Source organism: Mugil cephalus, chromosome 10, assembly GCF_022458985.1.
Source record: "Mugil cephalus isolate CIBA_MC_2020 chromosome 10, CIBA_Mcephalus_1.1, whole genome shotgun sequence".
NCBI classification, from domain to species: Eukaryota; Metazoa; Chordata; class Actinopteri; order Mugiliformes; family Mugilidae; genus Mugil; species Mugil cephalus.
Genome location: NC_061779.1, coordinates 14,032,554 through 14,049,158, shown reverse-complemented (window position 1 = coordinate 14,049,158; position 16,605 = coordinate 14,032,554). Strand labels below are relative to the sequence as shown.

At 43.4% G+C, this 16,605-nt stretch overlaps 1 protein-coding gene and 1 long non-coding RNA gene across 2 annotated transcripts in view; one reads left to right on the top strand and one right to left on the bottom strand.

Annotated features, from left to right (window-relative positions):
* Positions 1-1,536: 1,536 nt before the first annotated feature.
* rgma (repulsive guidance molecule BMP co-receptor a) lies at positions 1,537-13,300 on the bottom strand. The gene is made up of 4 exons (XM_047596886.1): positions 12,583-13,300; positions 8,581-8,696; positions 6,413-6,930; positions 1,537-4,455 (listed from the first exon to the last, which is right to left on the bottom strand). Exons 1-4 carry the CDS (start codon positions 12,594-12,596, stop codon positions 3,757-3,759), a joined length of 1,347 nt encoding a protein of 448 aa, XP_047452842.1. The 5' UTR covers positions 12,597-13,300; the 3' UTR covers positions 1,537-3,756.
* Positions 8,665-16,605, top strand: part of LOC125015189 — a 29,213-nt gene continuing 21,272 nt past the window's right edge. Inside the window, exon 1 of the long non-coding RNA XR_007113563.1 lies at positions 8,665-9,233. This is a non-coding gene — a long non-coding RNA (uncharacterized LOC125015189). The remainder of the gene's footprint in view (positions 9,234-16,605) is intronic.

Sequence of the window (16,605 nt, the reverse complement as noted above, 5' to 3'; positions counted from 1 at the left end):
GGATACATTGATGGCAGGGTGGCGCTGTTGGGCTTCTGCTCGCTCAAATCGTGGCCTTGAGTTTGACATGTGTGGCATAAGATGACAGGATTCGACCCCATAACTTCGCTGTTAAAGAGGAAGTATGCGTGCAAAAAATAAATAAATAAATAAATAAGGAAACAAATAAAATAGGTGATTTGGTTCTCTGCCACAGACATAATGAATAATATCCACTGGTTACTGTATTTTACACATAAATGCTATACGTGTGAGGTGAAGAAGACCAGCAGCGAGTGAGAGGAGCTATTGCAGCTATGTAGTCTGGGATTTGTAGTACCAAAGGTGGGGTATGCAGAAACCATACAGACGCCACATAACCACCGCCTGTTTTTGTTTATTTATTTATTTATTTTGTGTGTGTGTACGTCTATAAATCAAAAGTACAGCAACCAAATCACATATGAAAAACATGACATTTTAATTTTACATGAGATCCTTCTCACTGATTCCACTCGACTGGACGCTGCATCTGATCAGACTTCACAACATCACATCAGCACTGCAGTGTTATTTACATGTGAAAGCTCCAGTGTATCGCTTGTGTTATCTGTTTTATGATTAAACATGTGGTCTAACCATTTAAGACCTAAACATCCGTCTGCGTGTGTGCGCACGCGCGTATTCGCGTACACACACATACGTTTTGTGCACGTGTACACGCTTATACACGTGCGTACACGTGTACGCGCTTATACACACACACACACGTATGCAGATATGTAGATAGTTTGGTTCGCTGCCACATGCATAATGAATATTATCTATTGGTTTACTGATGTGTGTGCATGTCTATTATTTAAGTCGCCTCAGATCACTCAGGACGTGTCTCAGTCCGCACCTGAATTTGTGGCAGCAGTTCTGAACGAAACAAAAAAGGACTTCTGGTTGAACATGACTCAAGGGTATGTAAATTTAGCTGACAGGAGCCAGAGAAACACTTTTTTTTCTTTTTTTCCTCCCCAGACAAGAACAGCTGTAGAAATAGCAGAGTTCCCCTGGGGACTGAAAATCATTAATGATGCTATGAGAAGTAATTGCACTGGACACGCTACACCTAAATACACCAAATGGCAGTTTATAGCACAATAATGTTGTGTATATATGTTTATCCTGTATGTACACTAATTTGTATAATGGATAGGCTTTAAAATTACATCTTGAAAAACGCTTGAATTAGTTCATATAAAATAACCCAAATTCTGCTGGAATATGCAGATTTATATGAACTGTGACTGGAAACTTACTTTCAGCTTCAATTAAAAGTTGTTCTGCTTTTCACTGGTTATTTTTAACTCCTACATCAATCTTGAGGGACCTTTACCATCTGTTCGTGTCGTCACAACACCCGAGCAGCAGGGGGCAGTCAAACACTGCCAAATTCACACGAGAGAAAACACACATTGTGATTTTCAAAAAATGCTTTCACAGTTTCACCCTCCACAGACACACAGACACACACACACACACACACACAAGAGACAAGAGGACAGGTCATTAACAAGACATTTTCTTTTATTCAATAAATAATTTACATTATAAACAGCTGGAGTGCGGGACCACATTTGCTTTACATAACAACAGAGTTTGATCTCTCTGGCATTTTCCCATTCAGCTATTTTTTTTAAAATTCTTTTTAGCCATTACAAGTCAAACAAACAAACAAAAGAGCTAAATAAAGAGGAAAACATAAAGTGCTTAAGACTCAAAAACACGAACGCCGGAGAACATTTTTCCTACATTCTCTTATCCAGGGAAGGTGTGCTGCGTTCAGGCGTTTTTTTTTTTGATCTGATCCACGTCAAGTGTACACTGTCAGTAGAGTTCTGCGGTGCTCGTGTTTTTGCAACATAAATCCCTTTTCAAAATAATAAAAATACAAAAAAAAAAAAAAAAAAAAAACGTTTCACATTCACCAAAACATGTACAAAAACAGGAGTGATAAATTCAAAACACAACTGGTAATATACAAATTTTAAACTCAACAATGCACAAACCTATGTACAATCTCACATTACACATGTAGAACCGTATACTGTAAAACACGCAATACAAATTACATCTATTAACACAAGATTCAACGTTACAATCATCTGTTTGTAGGACTTTTTTTTTTGTTGTAGTTGTTGTTGTTTTTGTCAAACTGCACCAGTACATATTCCAAATAGCAGTAGTAAGGCCTGCCAAATACTTCAGTGTAAAGAATAAATGACCATTGAAAAGTGCGTCCCAGCAGTTACAGCATCTACGGGGACGACTTACACACTAACAGATAGCTCAGAGCCAAAGTTCAACGAGGAAAAAAAGCAAATTGAGGCTGAAAAACCTGAAACAAATGTTCCTACAGTGTTTGTTACTGTTGGAAATCCAAACACAAGCTCTGTACAATTAACAATCCCCTTAATGTGTTTTAAGACGGAAAGATGACAGCAACGTTGGCACGAGGGCTTGTTCTTTGGCAATGACTTAAGCCATGAAATCACGTCTACAGACATATGCTTATCGTTTGCTCGCCGAGCCACAGCCGGGTCAGCTTCACCGATAGTTTATAAAAATGCCAAACTGACTAGATGTGACGTTGTTGCAGCTAGCACCGACACCACTGAGACTTGAAACGGAGATTTCAGATTCACGAAATGTTCTCAGGAAAAAAAAAAAAAAAAAAAAAAAGTCACACTTTGATCTGTTAATTCTGTAAACGCTGCCCTTAACTGTGTTTGTTTTTTGTTTTTTTTTTTCCTTTTTTGCCTTCTCGTTAGCTACATTCACATACACGAAACACTGTCTGATCTACTCGTCGGCTCAAACAACAGAGGGAAAGGTTGTGTGACACTGAAAATTATGAAAACAGACTATTTTTATCACCTCCCTAACTTGGCCGACAAGAGGCTGGAGGCTCCTTGTCTTTTTCTATTTCTGAAAATTTGGGTGCAACACGAAGACAAGGGAAGGATTTCTCCCACTGGAGGTTTGTTATCTCATTTCTGGAAACTCTTGCACCCACAAACACACAAAATTAACCACAGATGCTGAATTCTGCACACATATTGTACTAATGCACATGCGCACGCACACACACACACACACACACACACCCTAACAATATGACCCATTAATCTCCACAGCAGACAACTGGAGACGCTGCTCTGACATCCTTTTGGCTGAGTGCTTCCTCCAAAAAGGCTCAGGCTTTTCCAAAGCTGGAAACTAATCAAACATAGAGCTGCTTCTGGCCTAAGGTTAACAAAAGCCCCTGTCAGGTCCTCTCGCTTCGCCACATGAGCCACGGAGAGCTTCACTGGCTTGGCACCAATGTGGGGATCAGGGGAAGGGGAGGATCAGCAAACTCCTCTTTCTGCAAAAGATCATCTTGTCCGGCTTCCCATAGGCATGCGGCCCCGATGAGAATGTGGGATTTAATCCCAGGTGGGATGTCCTGAGCTCTGGGGGTAGCTGGGCTCTCTCTGTCTGCTCTCTTCAAAGACCGGTCCTATGAACCGGCTAAATGCGTGTGATGATAGGTGGGAGGATGGTGATCTCGTCTTGTCGTTAGGCTGATGTCGAGGCGTGACAGGTACCGCTGGAACCGGACCGAGGTGCTGGGGTGACCTACTGGAAAGCCGCCGGTCGAGTCGCGGAACCAGAGCAGACGAGAGGAGCCGATGTGCGACACAGCGATGGTACTCAAACACTCACTGACAGACACGCCACGGGGAGCTATAGATGAACCGCGTAACATTCGCTCCACAGTAAGACGGCGAGGAGGTTGAGGAGGAGGACCGCGAGTAAATCTTTGCTCTCCCTCCGCGGCGCGCCGCCCGTCACTTTGTCATCAAAGATGTGGTATCTCTCGCTGTTTGAGTGGAGCATTTTTACATCCTCGAAGGCGTAGTAGGCTGCCATGGTGAAGTTTATGTCTCCGGAGGAGAGCAGGTCAAACACGCAGGAGTCAAAGTACAGGTCCTCCACCGGGAGCCGCTCTTTGCACTTGGCGTTCGCGGACTGGTAGGTGAAGGCCCCGGTGCCGGTCCTGGGCCTGCCCGCGGCCTGGGCCTCCGCCGCCCGAGCTCTGAAGTTCCTGAAGTCGATGCGCTGGTTGGCGGGGCAGCCGTGGAGACACAGGTACAGGTCCTGGTTGTCGCCTTCCTCCACGGAGTTCACGACTTCCTCCGGCATGCGCACGGCGAAGGTCAGGTAGCGGCCCACCTGCCGAACCACGATCGTCGTACCGATGTAGCGGGCCTGAATCTCCACGTGCTGCCCGGGAACCTTCTCCACCACGCGCAGGGTGTTCGCCCCGTGACGGTCCCCTCCGTTCTTGGAGCCGTCGGCAAACGCGGCCGGCAGCTCGTCCGTCTCCGCGTGGTACATCTTCTGGTCCACGCATTCTTGGAAATTCTTGAAGATGATTGTCAGCTGGAAAAGGAAAAACAAGTTTGTTTTTAGGGCAAATTGTAGTAGATGTTCAAATTAAAAAAAGAGATGCGCTTATACTTTCGCATTAAGAACAACCGTGCGCTGATGTGTGCCATCTACCCCACTTAAGTGTCGCATTTCAGGGCTGGCTCAACAGGGGGGAGGCCAAGGTAAACGCCCTCAAAAAACACGAGCCCCGGCCATGTAAAATCAGGCCTCAGTTTGCAGACACAAAGACGATCCATTCATAGCGCTGAAAAACCTGCCTGTGAACCCCCAGAACTATGCTCCAGGGAGTGGCGCTGGGCCAGGACAGAGCGATATACTCTGCAGCTAATTAAGTGAGACTGGTCAGGACTCTGTAAGCTTGGTTTCATCAGGACACCAATGAGCCATTGTCAGAGCAGTGATACGAGGACAGCCTAGGGACTCCGATATCTGCCTGCTTCACACAATGCGCATCTGCGGAATACACTTTTAGCTCGACGGTTCATCCATTGCGCCAGTTATATCTCGACAGCCTTTACGCTCGGCTAACATTTCCCACCTACATTAACGTCTGCTCCCCCCCACCCCCCTTCCATTTCTTAAAACGTTCGCCGAGAACAAACAGAACGAAAAGGCCTGTTATCGCTCCATCAGAATGAAGACGGAAATAACCAGACAGTTTTATTTGCTGTAGCGAGAGCAATGTACCAACACAGAGCTCTGCTAATGCAGATCTTTTACCAGAAGGGCCCTGTTTGCACAGGTGGCATTGGCTGCAGCTTTGTTTTCCCTTTGTCCAGAAACCCTGATCCTTAAAAAGCTGTCTCATTTGCTTCCAAGAATAGCAATGTAAAAATGTAATTACTTTAAAAGCTTAAACCCCCCAAAAACGCTAAGTAGAGTATCATTAAGAAGCCTTGATTACAGAAAATTATAGTTTCTACAAATGTGATTAAGGACAAAGTCCGCTTATACCTCCAGTCTTAAGTACTTGGGTTATGATACTAAAGTTCCCAACCGTGGCTGCTGAAACTGTGCCAAATCTGAGCACACTCTGTCTTACCTCCACAAGTTCTACTGGAAGCCACTTCAAGTTCAGACAAACCAATGACAAACCACAACATTAATGACGCGCACTGATTAGGCCATAAAAGAAAATATCTCGTAATGTGTAGTAAATACCCACGGTTCTGCGCAGAGACACTACTGTTCTCAGAATGAACTGCACTCTAAGTAGACCGAACGTCAGCTCAAGTGAAAATGGAGCCTCGTGTTAACATTTGAGGCAGCGCTGCTGTTATAATACTAACATATCATTTATAAAGCTTATCGAGATCCTCGCGATTGCCCGGGGTTGGGCTCCGTCGTCTTGTTATTATGGAACCGGTCCAAACACTAACCAGAATCCACAGTTTGATGGAAAAGCAGAAGCGCGGCAGCTCTCGCCGTCAGACCACATGAAAGACGAGACTCACACGTACGAAAATAGGAACGCCTCGGCACTCTGAGGTATCCTGACATGTTATGGCTCCGATGCAACAGACAACCAGCACGCAGCACAACGCGGCAAGGTTTCAGCGAATTTGTACGATAACAAAATGTCACAAAATGCTTTGAACTGTCAACTTTCCCAGTTTAATAGATTTTTCTAACAGAAAAGCTGCACACTAAAGGCTGTGCTTGGCTTCGTATATCATCCATCCATTATAGAAACTGTCGCTGTGAAAAGTTAAATTGAAAATTTGATTGGCAACAATGCACCAATCATTAAAATCATTCATTCAGCCTCTGAAGTGTGAGAATTTGTTCATCTGAAGAAAACAATGTGAAGTTTTCTTTTAGCATTAACAGATAAAATAGTGTAAAGGAATGCACACGATGAATATAATCCTCAGGTGAAGCCCCAGCTGATTGATTATCTGCTTAGGCTGTACAAATACGCAAACAGGATGAACGAATAGGTTCCCACCTTGCTCGTGGCGGTGGCCAGAGATCCTGGTACAACAGGAGTGTTGGTCACCTGGACAGACAGGTATTTGTTGTGGATGAGCGGCCAGGCCCCTTCCACCTTGCACGTCTGGAAGTCGTCACCAAAGGTCCGGAGGTGCGGGTCTCCGAAGAAGCCACAGTGGGTGTAGTTCGGCGGCGCCGTGTTGCGCGGAAGACTCCGCTCATAGTGGCACACCTCCGGTCCGTCGGAGCGCTCCTGGCTGTCGGTCAGGACCGGCGGGGGCGGGGGAGGGACCGAGGTCCGGGCCCGGGGCGAAGACGTCGGCCCCTCCTTGGAGCAGTTGTGCTGGCTCATCAGGTCCTCGATGCCATGCTGGGCCGAGTGGTACGTCAGGTCACCCCTGCAGGTGCGTGCCGTCCGGCGCACGCAGCTGTTGTACGCCCGCAGCGCCGTGCAAAACTCCTCCTCCGGTCCAGAGTTCGAGGTGGAGGCCCAAAATTCAGAGTTACACTTGAGGATCTTGCACTGCAGACTCACTGCGAGGGAGGATACGAGATACAGTTTGAACAAAAGAAGCAAACCAGAGGTAACCATGTCACCTGGAAACATGATCCACAGAAAAAAAAAAAAAAAAACACTGATTTAGATAACACTGGAGCCAATGCGTAACACACACACAGTCAATGCTGTTTCTCCTGAAGACTAGAGAACTACATGCATTCTTACTTCCCTTCTTTACTATATATAAAAACTACAAAAATACTAGTAATAAAACAGTAACTTGTATTCACATACCCTTTTGTACATTATATAATCAACATTAAATGATAAAAACAATAATAACAAATTGCATCTACGCCTTTAAAGTCTTTAAAGTAAGTCTTTAAAATAAAAAGAACTAGTCTGCACCTTCCTCAGCTCAACCCGGAGGCAAAGAAGCTTCACTGTACTTTTCTTTTATACCCCAGTGGCTTCCATTTTACGCACAAGTAAAAATGCCATTAGGGATCCTTATCTCCACCTTTACTGATAATCAACACTTCTTTTCTCCGAGCTTTAACGCCACGTCCGGCTAACTCTTTACACAAATGTTGTTCAAACATTTCTCAGGATGCCTCGTTGCGACACCGTGTTTGACTAGTGTCACCTTCGACCAATAACGCATTTATCTGAGCGGGCTCGTGAGAAGTTTCACAAAGTGTCTGGAGGGCGGGAGGGGTATAAACCATATCAACACTTTGAAGTCACACTTTAAACAGTATTTCTCCTGAAAGTCTCACCGCAGCTCTCTCTAACCCACCCCCCCTCACACACACACACACTTCCTCTCCACTTACCAGCCATTTGATAGATGGCAATAAACTGCTAATCTTGATCTCAGCTATCAGCACATTATCACTTTGTTGTTTGACGGTAAGTGATTTAAGAGGGAAACTGATAAGGGGGTTGGCAAATGTTAAAAGTGAGCCGACTGAGGTGTCCACACTGGAGGGGAGGGAGGGAGGGGGGGCACATTTTTGAGTAAATATAAATACAGCAGGTCAATTTAAAATATGACATTGCGCTAATGCAGTTCTTCATTAAACCAAGCTAAAGGCTGGCTAGTGTGAAACACTGAGGCATGTCCCATCCCCCAAACAAAACAAGGTTAGAGAGCTGTAGAACCTCTCTTTAAAGTCTAATAAAAACCACCAAGAAAGACTACCAAATTAAGTAAAACTGAAGTTGTTTTGACATTTAATAACACATAATAGACGTTCACTGTTATTTTAAACGTTTTGCAAACGTCAACTAGTGAGCAGTGAATTCCAAAATCGCAGTAACCTCAATACTCTCGGAGATTTTAATCATTTTTGTATTGAGTTTGGTACGATTCCAATCGGTTACTATGGCGAATTATACACGTTTTGCCCTATTTAAAGAAATTTGAGGACTTGCGGTGATAATTTAGTTATTAATAGGAATAGGAAGCTACTACAGCTCGGCTATAGTATCACTAAGCATTTCGGCTATTAAATAGTTTTCAAACTCTGTTGGCTAAGGTCAAAAAGTAGTAACTTCTCTTAAGTTAGCTAAAGTCGTGATTTACAAAGTTAACCTGCAAGCTAGTACTAATATCTCGGCAGTGTGAAAACGTGTTGCAGTGTGGCTTAGCACTGATTTAAGAGTGAAATGTCGGATCTTACCGCAGGGGAAGAGTGACAAAAACACAGCGAGGACTCTGCACACTTCAAGCGCCGAGGGTCTCCCTCTTTCCCCCATAACCATCCATCCAGCTCGGGGTCGCACTTTACTCCTCTCCCTGGTCAAACCGGATTAAAGAAAAGAAGAGGAAAAAAAATAACAATGGAGCAAAGTTAGCAAGACAGCGCACTAAAAAGCTCCCACGAAAGAGGTCTGAAGTCGCTTTAGTTTTTTTGTCTTCGCTGAATGGTAACAAGTTGTTTTGTTTCCTCCAGCTTCCACGGCTGGTGCCGCGTTAGCTAGCCGGCAGTGAGTGCGGGGCACACGGCTCGGAGCTCGGAGCAGAGCCGCCTTCCTTCTAGGGAGGGTCGATGAGGTGCAGCCAGAGGACGCAGTCAACCAATCACGGCTGCCTGTTTTACTCTTAACCCCCACCTTCCCCTCTTCCCTTCCTTCGCCGAGGCTCAAATTACACCTGAATGTGCAGACTTGTTCGAGGCCGACCGAGTTTTCGCGACCCACAACGTGGAAGTTCAGTCCACCGCCAGGGCGGACAGGACAAGTCTGGTTAGTGGCTAACATCACAGCAGTAACCTCAGCGTGAAACAGAAGGGAAACAGTGTCCCGTCTCCACAGAGAGGACATTAACACAGAGGTAAGAGGGGGAAAACCGCCAACAATACAAACAAACAACACTTACCCGTCTAAATGTCACTTCACGCAAACCCAAAAACATTTTTCAACCTAAAATGATGGCTACAGGCCAAGTCCAGATCCACTTGTAGGCCACTGCTGTCCACCACGTGTTTACTAGATGTTCCTCACTGTGAATAACTCCCAACAAAGTGTCGGAAACAAGATGCCACCAAGCTCATTTTTAAAATTAGCAACAAATAATGAGCAACAAATAATGGTGGTAATGTTTTCGTCATCAATCATTCTGTCTACAGTATAATAAGAGCAGTGAAACATCCACTTGACAGTTTCCCAGAGCCTACGTTGACCCCCAGATAGTTGGTTTTGCTGTCAGACATAACAAAGAAAAGCATCTACTGCTTCTGGTGTAATGAGGTGGAACGAGCAAATAGTTGGCATTATTTTCCTGAGAGTGGATCACGTTTGCAGAGAAGCGGTTCGATCGACTGATCGTTTTAGTGGTGTGTGTGTGTGTGTGGAACGTCCAGATCATAACCGATCAAATCAAACTCAACATCAATGTTAGCGTAAGTCCAAATACTCCTGCAGGCATCCATTTTAACAGGAGTGATGTTCCAATTTTTATGTTTTGGAGACACTACCAGCGTTTTTTAAAGACATTTCAGTTCATTGAACAACATCTAAGTTGTCATCGGCCTTAAATCAGGTCCCAAAGATATCTGGTTCCACATCAGTATCAAAATTAGCACATGCAATTATGTGTTCATCCTATAGTTGTCAGGTGACTTAAGCTCCCAGAAGAAAAACACTGGGAGTGTGAGCCACGTGTTTTTAATTACACCTGCAGCCCCGTGCAGAAATATTTTGTAATTCAATGAAGGCATTAGGATATAAAGAGTTAAATTGGAAAACAATTAAACTGGGCTCCCTGCTGTAGTTTAAAGGAACAGACAGCAATGAATATACTTGGAGGTTTACACGTCAGTGACTTTAAGTTAAAATCCGCAGCATATTTTCCTGCTACTTGTACACCTTTAGTAAATTAAGACTTCAGGGCTTTCACTAGCACTATGAGGTTTTTATTTGTATGTTAGTGTGATTCATTTAAAACATTTCCATAAGAGGAGCAGGCGTCACTCCTCTCCTCTTAAAAAAAAAAAAGCATAATACCCTTTCTTTCTGATTACTCCTGACTAACACAAATCGCACATTAATGGTGTCTTTCACTAAACTAGAAACGCTACCACACAGATGGCTGCGTGTTCAGGTTGTGGCTGGCTGTACAGTATTTTTCCACAGTGTGGTGAAAGTCTTTGTGGCTGCTGTCCCTCTTATGGGTGATGGATATGTTCGTGCACAATGAGGTCTGAGCCTACACATGTTTTCAACAAGGGTGGCCCAGTGTGTGGACTTACTTCCAACTCTTAATATGCCGCGCATTCACATCTGAATTGAATGAGTGCAGCTGAAAGGTATAAGCTGCTCGGTGAAATGTTTTGATGAATTGTGGAATCTTTTTTTTTTTTTTTGCGCGATGCCGTTAGACGTACTGTGGCTGCAGCAAATGAAGCCAATGGAACTGTAATACCCTGAAGGCTTTGATGTAGATAACCTAATCAATGTGCAAAGAAACCTGCAGGATCAATGCAGCTGCACATCAGATCTGGAAAAATGGATCACATTCACCTGTTGCTGTGACAAAATACAGCGTATTTGTTCGTAATTTACATATTAACGTCAACATTTTTTGCACAGTTTACCCTTTACTCAAATAGCTAGTTGACTAATGATTGTTGTTGATGATTTGGTGGACCAGATGTTTAAGTCAATCAGTCATTTTTATGGTCTGCTTCTGGGGAACAAGCTAATAAAGTCATTAAATCACAGTTATATCTGTAGATTAACGGTTGTATTGTGTTTATATATTCCATAAGAACTAAATATTTAGGGCTTTTAGCAGAAGGCACTCTCCTGGAAAGTGACAATCACGCTGCATAATTAAAATATTTAAAGATTTTTCCTAAACATCAGTGAAATGACTTATTAGACGGCAAAGGTCCAGTTCTTTGTTAAGGACGACCCCGTTTTCTTCCATATTCTGATTCAGAAAATCGTACCATAAGCTTCCCTGACAATCAGTTGAAGTGGTTGAATCGTGCCGCTGTGAGCGACAGAAAATGCCACACATTGATTGGTACCAGCTCAGTTTTACATCCCCATCTTTGCCGGATGAAACGACTCTTTGCTGAAGCCACTGTTAAATAATGCTCTGATATTTTACGGATGAGTCATTGCTTAAAAAAATCATTAGCTTCGGCCCTTATTCTAGTCACGTAGGCCACATCACCAATCATAATTAGGTTAGGACCTCTTCTCACCAGCTGTCTTTGGTAATCGTTCAATCATATGTCACTTACGGATGGTAATATTGGGATTCAGGCACCGATGGACACATGGTTTGATTAATGTCAGCTGATTATCCACGCAGAATGTGTTCTGACATCAATAAAAGGCATATTCAACATCACGCAGACACATCTGGCAGGTCGTGCACGACAACAGTATAACATGCCTCCGTAATTCCAACACACACAGCGCCATTTGTTTTAAAACAAATGCCGCCTTGAATTTCTGATCTCCTGTCAAACCGTGACCTTTACATTAGTCCTGACACCTGTGTTCAAATGTAAATAACATACCAGATGAACTGTGCGCACTATAGCTCCATTTCTTTTTTTTTTTCTGTGCAGGGACTGATCCTCTTTTCCAACAGATGGCGCTTGTTGTGAGCCCTGACATGAAACCTCAAATCATGACACAAACGCACATGGCATTATGAGGACAAGCAAACCTGTCATTAAATATGAGCTTTATGGACAGCTCAGTTATTGGTCTAATTACGGCTGTCACGCAGTTAGGATTTAAAAGGTGAAAACCAGCATCCAGCGGGCGCATTTCTTTGCTGTTGCGCTGCTTTGAAGAAGATGATCTTTCTTTTTTATTATTATTGCATGTCAGTTTGAACTGCACTTCTAATAAATTGGTCATTATGCAGTAGGCGGTGCAGGGCTTTTGCTTTGTGTGTGCGCATTTTTTTTATTTATTTATTTATTTTTTTAATATTTATGATTTATGAATTCAGTTTTCTACCAGTTTCTGTTGTGAATGTTGCAGAAATCCGTGCAGCTCTCTCCGGACAGATAGTTGCAAAAAAAACAGACACAATTTAAGACTCAGAAGTATAGTTCACAAAGTACGAAGGCTCGCAAGACTCTTGTGAGGATTGAATTTAGATTACAGTGGTTTAAAATTAAAAACAAGTCGCGATCAAATGAGGAAGAACCGACCTTGGCGACTGCATGGGCTCTCCGCGACTCTGGAGTCCTGCAGGAACCCGGAGGACAGCGAACAGGAGCGAGAGAGGAAGCAGACTCCTAAAAAAAAGAAAATCTCCCCCTTGGAAAACAGCGTGTCACAGTAATCCCGAATCAAACGCACTCAGCGGCTCTCCGGGTGTAAAATCCGCCAATTTGAACATGGTGTCCACCGATCAGAAGTCTTCAGATCAAACCAAAGTGCGCCTGTTTTCTCTCTTTTTTTAGTTCATGGCATTCATTTACAAAGCTCGCAGCCGCCGGTGGACTCGGATCTCTTCAGCCATTGCCTAACTCATTTGGCTATCAGTCGATCGGAAAGGAGACATTATGATAGATTAAGTCCAGTAATTGGCCTCATCCGCGTGCCGAATCCAAATTGTTAGTTATGGTCGACGTCGGTGAGGAAGGAGGAAAAAAAGCCCTGAGGGCAAAGCTGCTGCTGCTGCTGCTGAGGACGGCCCGATCCGCTGTGTGGATGTTGTGAAATGGCTAGTTAGAAAGTGTGAGAGAGACAATGATCGGCTCTGCATGACGCCGCATGGGAGCCCCAAATCTTCCAAGCCCCCCCTGCCCAACTAGTTTTTCTCTCTTTGCAGAGAAGGGGGTTTTACAGATTAGGTCGCAGCTGCACCGAAAAACAAGCCAGAAATAATTCACAGTTGTTGTTGTTGTTGTTTTTTTTCTGTGATACCAAGTGAAACTAAACCATTTCATTTCCAATATTGCTTGAGTCACCCTTTTTATTTATTTCTTAACGTGCACGTTCTTTATGACATTACCACAACGCATTTTATCTATTTTTTTTTTTTTTTGCATCCAATTTTCTGCACCTCATTACAAATTGCCTCATTATAATTTGTGACATCTGTCAGATCTACACCCTCACCAGATAACCTTTACCCGTCCCTCGTCTTGGCAAATCACAGGTTTGAAAAAGACAAATCCATAATAATCGGGATTTAATGGAGGATCAGATGGACAAACACTTTGCAGCTGGGAGGAGGGGGGTTGGGTTGTGCTCAAAGGCAGAGAGGGCTGCAAGGAGGCTGCACCTGTGTTTTAGGATCAGGCTGCAAGCAGGAAAATACCACCACAACCAACCCCCCTCCCCTTTTTTTTTTTTTTTTTTTTGTCTAAAGCGTTTCAAGCCTCTGTTCCTTACAACTGGCTCTCTACTGCTCCAGTTTCCCTCTGCCGGAAGCTGCAGGGTGACCAGAATTCACACCGTCCTCTAACCTGACAACTGACTTGCACCGTGCAACAGGAACGCCGAGGCGGCACGGCGCGCCTCACCTTCTCTTAAAACACGCTACACGCAGGGAGATACCGAGCAGTTTCTGCCACCATTACATCATCCCTTTGTGCATCCAGCAAGAACCTGACCTCTGTAATCCACTCGTTTACTATCACAGCTCAGGCCTGCCCTCTCCAGATGGCCACTGAGAGGCAGCATATTTTACATTGATGTAACAGAAGAACATAAAAGAGTGACACCCCAGTGTGAATAGAATGGCTTTGGAGGTGCCGGATGCTGGCCCCATCTCAAACACAGCTGGCGTACACGCTGCCTTGCTGAGGTATTATGGTGAGTTAGCGCAGCGGACCTGCTTTACATGTCACTGGATTAATACAACGCTTCAGTTGTGTGTGTGTTGGAGTTTGGTTTCATTTTACAGAACCAATCAGTGACAGTCAGCCACAAAATAAGCATTCAGCGACGCCTGAACCCTCCGGGCTCTCCGTGATTTCCTTTTAGTAGCCTGTGATTTGACGCACTATAAAAATCTATTTAGTCCTTTATGTCGCTGCGAAAGTGTGAAATCCCCCAGAGAGCGGAAGAAACTAGTGAATCCAATCCAGAAATGATCACCCAGAATCAAAACGCTCCTGGATCCCGGCAGAAACATTAAGCCTGCAGAACGGCTGCTTTAAGAAAGGATATCAACAAAGAGAGAGACCGAATCGGAAGAAATTTCACAATATATTTTTTTTATTTTTTTCACAGTGTACTGTAAACGACTAAGTGTGATTTCCCAAAATACAGAGGAGTCATTCAAATCTTGCAGCACTATCTGGTGATTTGTTTTTTTTGTTTTTTCAAATATTTTGTTGTACTTCCTCAAATAGTTTCTTTTCCCCATGGCAGTATATTAACAAGACGTGGCTCTGCGCAAATTACCACATGTTGGGTGTGGATGAAATACATGGGGAACCTGTCACGAGAATGTCTGAGTCACACATGGATTAGCAATCATCATATGCTCTTACTGACCTCCCAGTTATGGGTTGAACTCCTGCAGCATAACAATTAGCCCATCACACCCTGTTTGTGCCTTTTCTCTTCAGAGGTGTCACACACGGCATTGTGTTCAGGAAGCTCTGAAAGGCCACTGAAGACATCCACACCTCCTCCTTTGATAACTGTGTCAAACGCTCATCTCCTCCCTAATTACTCTCCGTACAAAATATCATCCTTTCCTATATGGACTTGATTTATAACTCATAACCATAGCCTCTTCATCAGAATGAGTTAATCAATTAAGTCATTGCTGTTTCGCGGAACAATTTCTCAACATATCCTCGGGTGTTGCATAAAAAATAAGATAATATCTTTAGGTTCACATTTAATTTTGAGAAGTTGAGTCATGCCATCCATTTTCTTTTTTTTTTTTTTTTTAATTTTTAATGAAGAAAAATAATTAGTCTGCTGTAACAGCGGGATGCTACATTTGAAAGGTTCTTAACTAGTTTTCTTTCAAAATCTGGTAAAGTATTTTTTAATTTTTATTTAATTCATTAATTTAGATGGTACTGCGGCATTCACAACTTTAATTTCCGCCCCACTTGGGATTGTTAAACATTGCACCTGTAATAAATGCAAACAAATAAAGTGGCATTGTGCCAAAATGGGTACGACAAACAAGGGAGATGCATTGCGAGCCAAAAGAGACAGGCCCTTCAGACAGATGCTACCAGATGAGACATAACTGACATATTTGCTGCTGGAAGTTCTTTAGCCCCCGTGACCAATGATGGCCGTGGAGGAAGTGGGGGGAAGAGAGACGAGGGTGACACTGGGGAGATTGTAGAACTTAAGCTAATAGCGGGATAGCTGCTGGGCTCCATGTGTTTTTCATTTATCTTATGTATATAGATCTTTAATCCAATTGGTTTATTCTACGTTGCTTATTTTAGCTGAGCTTTTCCACTCAGTCTTATGGCGTTGTTGCCTGCTCTGCCTTTAATTTCTCCCCTGGGAACGAATTCAGTTCTTCTGAATCTGAGTGTTACCGTTTGATTCCACAGTATGTCATGGTAAATGATAATGATTAGCTTCGGGCTCCTCTCGAGCCAAGGAACACATTGATAGCTCCTAGACAGAATTTTGCTGGCACTGAACAAACTATAAGTTTGAAAAGTTACATTGACACGTAAAACAAATTCTTTGTGTTCACTCTGCATCGTTTTGGCTAGCTCGCAACTTTTATGAGCACAGGTGGAGTTTGTGGTCGGCTAATTAGCTAGCTAGCGAGCGAGCTCTTGGACTTAGAACGTGAGAACAAAACTTCATTCAAGTGGTGAAAATCAATCATACGTTATGAGAAAAATGCTGCTAGGCAGCTGTTACCATCTAGAAGTCAGAGAGGCTAATTTAGCAAGCTAACGGCCAGATAGGTTAATGTAGTAAATGTAAATATAGAACAGAAAAATTAGGCTACATATCAGCATTTTACTCATGAAACTGCAAAGAAACCTCTACAAATATTTAACTTCTACTCATGTAATTTCAGAAAACACCACAAAAACATGTTGAAATGTATGAACTCGGCAAAAGTTTCCAACTAGCCATGACCGTTGGTATGGTTCACACGGTAAACACAACTCTTGAAGGCAGCATGTGTCAAACAAAGTATATGAAGATGAGTTGGAGACAGCTCAACTTTGATTTGTAGCAGGTCACATTGTCATGTAGTGACAAGTGTTAAAATGGAG

Excerpts from the sequence above, each read along its gene's own strand:
- rgma (XM_047596886.1), bottom strand. Across the intron at positions 6,931-8,580 it reads TTTGTCACTCTTCCCCTGCG|TGAGTCTGCAGTGCAAGATC; the intron begins GTAAGATCCGAC and ends CCTCCCTCGCAG. Across the intron at positions 4,456-6,412 it reads TGGCCACCGCCACGAGCAAG|CTGACAATCATCTTCAAGAA; the intron begins GTGGGAACCTAT and ends TTCCTTTTCCAG.